This window comes from Plasmodium gallinaceum, assembly GCF_900005855.1.
Source record: "Plasmodium gallinaceum strain 8A genome assembly, contig: PGAL8A_v1_87, whole genome shotgun sequence".
Taxonomy (NCBI): domain Eukaryota; phylum Apicomplexa; class Aconoidasida; order Haemosporida; family Plasmodiidae; genus Plasmodium; species Plasmodium gallinaceum.
In genome coordinates, this window is record NW_021628251.1 from 805,149 (window position 1) to 810,379 (window position 5,231).

General features: G+C 20.4%; 1 protein-coding gene across 1 annotated transcript; it reads right to left on the bottom strand.

Moving 5' to 3' along the window:
• Window positions 1–264: 264 nt before the first annotated feature.
• Window positions 265–4,743, bottom strand: PGAL8A_00291900 (conserved Plasmodium protein, unknown function; the record flags this gene model as incomplete). Its single annotated transcript, XM_028671918.1, has 1 exon — window positions 265–4,743. One exon carries the CDS (start codon window positions 4,741–4,743, stop codon window positions 265–267), a length of 4,479 nt encoding a protein of 1,492 aa, XP_028528523.1.
• Window positions 4,744–5,231: the final 488 nt, after the last annotated feature.

Sequence of the window (5,231 nt, forward strand, 5' to 3'; positions counted from 1 at the left end):
TATATATTTAGATAAATATATATCTTCATAAATAAATATAATATATAATAAAAATTACGAAAATTTTAAAATATACAAATGTAAATTATAATATTTCATATTAACATAATATGACTGTTATGAGAAAATTGGCATATAATATGTGTATATATAAATGAGATATATATATATATATATATTTGTCATTATATATCTTGTACTAATAATTAAAATGTAATAATTTTCTTTATAATAAAAATTAATAGATTATTATTTTTTTGTATGTTATAATGTATCTTTAGCACTTTTTACAATTTTTGATTGCTTATCTACAGAGCATACATCCTTTAGTTCATCTAATTGTAAGACTTCTATCAATTTTATACAATGAAAAACACTTTCACAAATTTGCTTGTTAAATCTATTTTTTAATTTTTTTTTTAGTGTAGATATATTAAATCCTCCTTTATAATATTTCAATAATTTATTCAAATAAAGTCTTAATTCATCCATAGTAGTGATATAATTTTCTATATCTGTTCCACTAGTATTAACTATACCCATTTTAGCATTAGTATATTTATGGCACTGAGAAATTGGTTTTAAATAATTATTTTCATATGCTATTATTTTTTTATTGGTACTTATATGAACAATATGACACAATTCACCCAAGTATAATCCTTTAAAAAATGGTAGATTTCTCCTTTTCAACTCTTTAGCCATACCATATCTTCCTCCCGAAAAAGTATATAAACTTGGATTTTCCGAATTAGCTATTTCTTCTAAATATTTTTCAAATTCCTTCCAAATACTTGGATCGTAGATATCTTTTAAGTTATTAATGGAGAGAAAATAATCATCTTGTACCTTTTTATTAGCAAAATATATTATATAATCATCAGCAGAATCATTTTTTTTTATTTGATATTTTTCTGGATATAAACTATATGCTGTCTTAATATTGTTTTTTATTGTATCTTTATATTGAAGTTCTTCTGCTCTACCCTTTACATTAAATAATAATGGTAATATTCTGTCATCATAAAGTGATTGTAATAATTTTTCTAAATCTTTTTGATCTTCTTCAGTTAATAATAATTTCATTTCTTCAAGTGTTAATGCTTTTATTTCCATACTTTGCTTTTTTGATTTTAAATTAGGCATAGAATTTTTACTTTTTAATTTTTCTTTAATATCACCTATTGTTACTTCATTATTGTCGCATGTCTTAGTAAATTTTTTTAAATAGTTATTTCTATTCCATATTTTATCAAACTTTTTTTGATTCCTGCAAGAGAATTTTGATTCTTTATTAAAACTCAAAAAATTATTTTTTTCTTCCTCATTATATGTTTTTTCTACCAAACTATATTCATTCCTTAAATAATCATTTTCATAAAATTCGAATGCATTTTTATATTTGTCATTAAACATACTTTTACTTTTTAGATAGTAATCATCTTTATTAGGAATAGAATCATGTTTTTCGCTTTGGTATTTACCCTTTGTATAGTCATCACTGAATTTATTATAATTAAAATGCTTTTGTAAATATTCAAATATCCTCTCCTTTTCTCCATTTTTTACACAATTTGAATTAGATATAACATTATTATTTTCAAATTTATTATCTATAAAATTATTTTCTAAGCTATTTTTGTCAATAATATTACTTTTATTTTTTATATACGTAGAACCTTTTGCTTTTTCATAATGAACTTTTTTTGTATTTTCATTTTTATCTTCTTTTACATTGAAACTTTTCTTGCTCAATAAATTCTTACTTTTTTTTAAATTATCATCTTCTTTTAAATCTTTTAATTTATGTGCGAAGGGATTTTCCTGACTATAATTATAATTTAATGTCTTTTTATTTCTAAAACTTTTTTTTTCTAACATTTGGAAGCGTTCTATATAAGAGTTAAATTTGTTATCCTTTTCATTAATTATCATCTCATCTGCACTAAAATTTCTTCTTTGGTTATTATTTTCAAAATTTAATAACAATGAATTGGAAAATGGTAAATTTATTAGTTCGTTCATTTTATTAAATTCATCACAATGGTTTAAACAATTTTCTTTATCGTTGCTTCTAATATTTTTCATATTAGTGTACTGATTACTGTTTTTATTTACCAAGTCATTATTTAATAATAAACTTAAATCATTAATATTAATGCTTTTATATGAATTACACATATTCGATTTATTCTCACGTAAAATGTTATCCAAAATTGTTTCTTTCGGAACATTTTCATTCGTATTTTCATAGTGTAGTTTATTTCTGTTTTGTATACAATTATAGTCAAAATTATTTGTTTCATTACTTTCCATATTTTGAAGTACATTAATATTTTGATCACATTCTATTTCTTTCAATTCCCTGTTTAAATTATACGAATTATGATTTATTATATCACTATTTTCTGAGTAATCTGCTTTTCTTTTATTCAAAGGTTCTATTTTCTCATTAATTTTAAAACTGTCATTACATATATTATTATCAGTGTTATACTTTCTTTTATTATAATCATTCAATGTATCTATAATATATTCACTTAATAGATCATCGTTTTTTTCATATTCTAATAAATTTTTAATCTTATTTTTCAAAGTATCAAACGTTACGCTTTTATTTTTTTCATCTCCCTTAAATGTTTCATTAAATGAATTCACTTTTATAGAATTTTTATTATTTATATTTGAGTCTATGTTATAATTAAGTAAATATTTTAAATTATTTTTATCTAAATTAAAATTATTTTTATCTAATACAACATTTGATGACATTTCGTTTAAGTTTATATTCCCAATGTAATTTCTATCATTAATATTTCTAGCAATGTTATTTCCATTCGCATGTTTATGTAATTCATCGCATTTATTCTGAAAAGATAAATCACTATTGTTATCATTTTTATAATTATATATTTTATTTTCTGAGTGTGTCACATCTATATTAGAATTTGTTGTAATACTATTATTAATACTGTATGTTCCATTATTATTAATTTCATTATTTAAAAATGTTAATAAGCTCTGATGTATTTCTGAATCATTATCTTTTATGTTAAAATTATTTTCTACGTAATTCTTATATAATTCATATAAATATATTTTATTCATATTTAAAATAGGATTTTTCGAAAAACTGATTTCAGAATTTGAAGCGCTCATATTATCTTCGACAGATTCTTTTTTCCTTTCATTTTTATTTTGTTGAAGTTTTGAGTTATATTTCAAAGGATTTTTCATTAAATCTACATTATTTGAAGAATTTTTTTTCTGAGTATTATTTTTCACATTAGAGTTAGTGTTGCACATATTAAAGCAATCCATACCACTTTCATTTGATATGAAAACTTCATTTTGATTTAACTGGCTATGGCACATTGGATTTTTTTTTTTATGTGTATCTAAAGTAAAAATATAATTTTTATTTAAATTAAAACATTCACAATTATTACTTATTTGAGAAAAATTATTATAATCCATTTTCCTGTTCAAATTATCCTTAAACTGTCTGGAAAAATGTGAATTATTTTCGCACACTTCTGAATTTCCAAAAATTATAGAAATTCCATCTTTATTTTCTTTTGTATTTTTTATATAAGAATTGTGAAAATTATCATTTAAAATACTATTTTCATTTGTATAATAAAAATCTGAATATGAATTTCTATTTTTTTCATAAATGTTAAAATCTTTTTCATTATCAATTTTCTTACGTTCTTTATCATTTCCATTTACAGAATCTTGAAATTGGTTATTTGTGTTATTACATAAATTCGATTTTATATCTGTTACTTCGTTCTCTTCAATATTGAATGCCTCTTTTAATTCTTCATTATCCATATTACATTGATTACTGAAATAACTATAAATAAATTCTTTACTGTATTTAAGTGGATGATTTATATTATGATTTAACACATCTTTTTTATTTTTTATAATTTCTTCTTCATACATTTCATTATTATTTGCATTACTTACTGACTTTTTTTTTGTGTTTACACTATATTCCTGTGCATTTTTCTTATTCAAAGAAAATAAAATATCCTTCAGCATATTATCATCCATCTTAATTAAATTGTTTTCTTTTGCAATATCTTCATAAAATGAATCTGCCATTTCACACCTTTTATTTGTAGAATTTGTATTATAATTTAATGGAAAATTGAAGTTTTCCTCGTTTTTTTTCATGTTACAATTTTTGTTAAACGAATAAAATTGATTTAATGTTTTTTCTTTTTCCAAAAATTTCCGTTCTGTTTCATCTAAATATGTTCTGGATTTTTTCAATTTTAAGTTATTTTCATTGCTAAAATTTATATCTTTACATAAAAAATCATTGTTTTCCATACTCAATGTTTTAGTTTGAGAAATAAAATTTTGTTCATTTTCTTTTTCCAGAGTTTCATATTCATATGTATTATCTAGTTCCAATTCAACATTAACATTATTATTTTTTGTTTGAAAATGAGAAACAGTTTTTCTAAAATCATTACTTACGTTAATACTTTTTAAATCTTTTTCATTTGATGAAGAGTCATCATCATTTTCTAGATCAAAAATGGATGTTAAATACTTGTTAATATAAGTCAAATTATCTAACGAATCATTTTCGTCATTATTTTCTATGTCAGTTTTTCTTTCGTTTTTATTTTGTAATTCAAAAAAAGTACAATTATTTGTTTCATTATTTTCATTTTGGTATTGTATCGAAGTATTTTTATTTATTTTTTTACTTATATTATTCATTCTCTTTTTATTTGATTTTGAGTTTTTATCATAAGAAAAAAATGTTAAATTTAGTTGTCTTTAGGTTATAATAATCCTTGTGCTATTTCCAGCCTTACTGAAGTTTTTGAATTTATTCTTTTTTGCTTTATTTTTTTTTTTTTTTTTCTTAATTTTATTATTGTTTATTTAATAATATTATTAAGCTAACTTTGTACTTACTATTATAAGTTATTTAAAAAAAAAACCTAGAAAATAGTTTAGTACTTAAATTACGTATTAAAATTTTTCAATACAATGTTATTTAATAATAAAATAATGCAGAAAAAAAAAAAAAAGTAAATAAAATATAAATAAAACAAAATAATAATATTAACTAAATGTTTTATGATAGTGTTATTTGTATTAAAAAGGAAGACTATTCTAATTTACTTGTTTCTTTTTTCTATTAGAAGTATAAACTTTTTTATAGTATAAAAAAATTAAAATGATAAATATTGAGGTAAAAT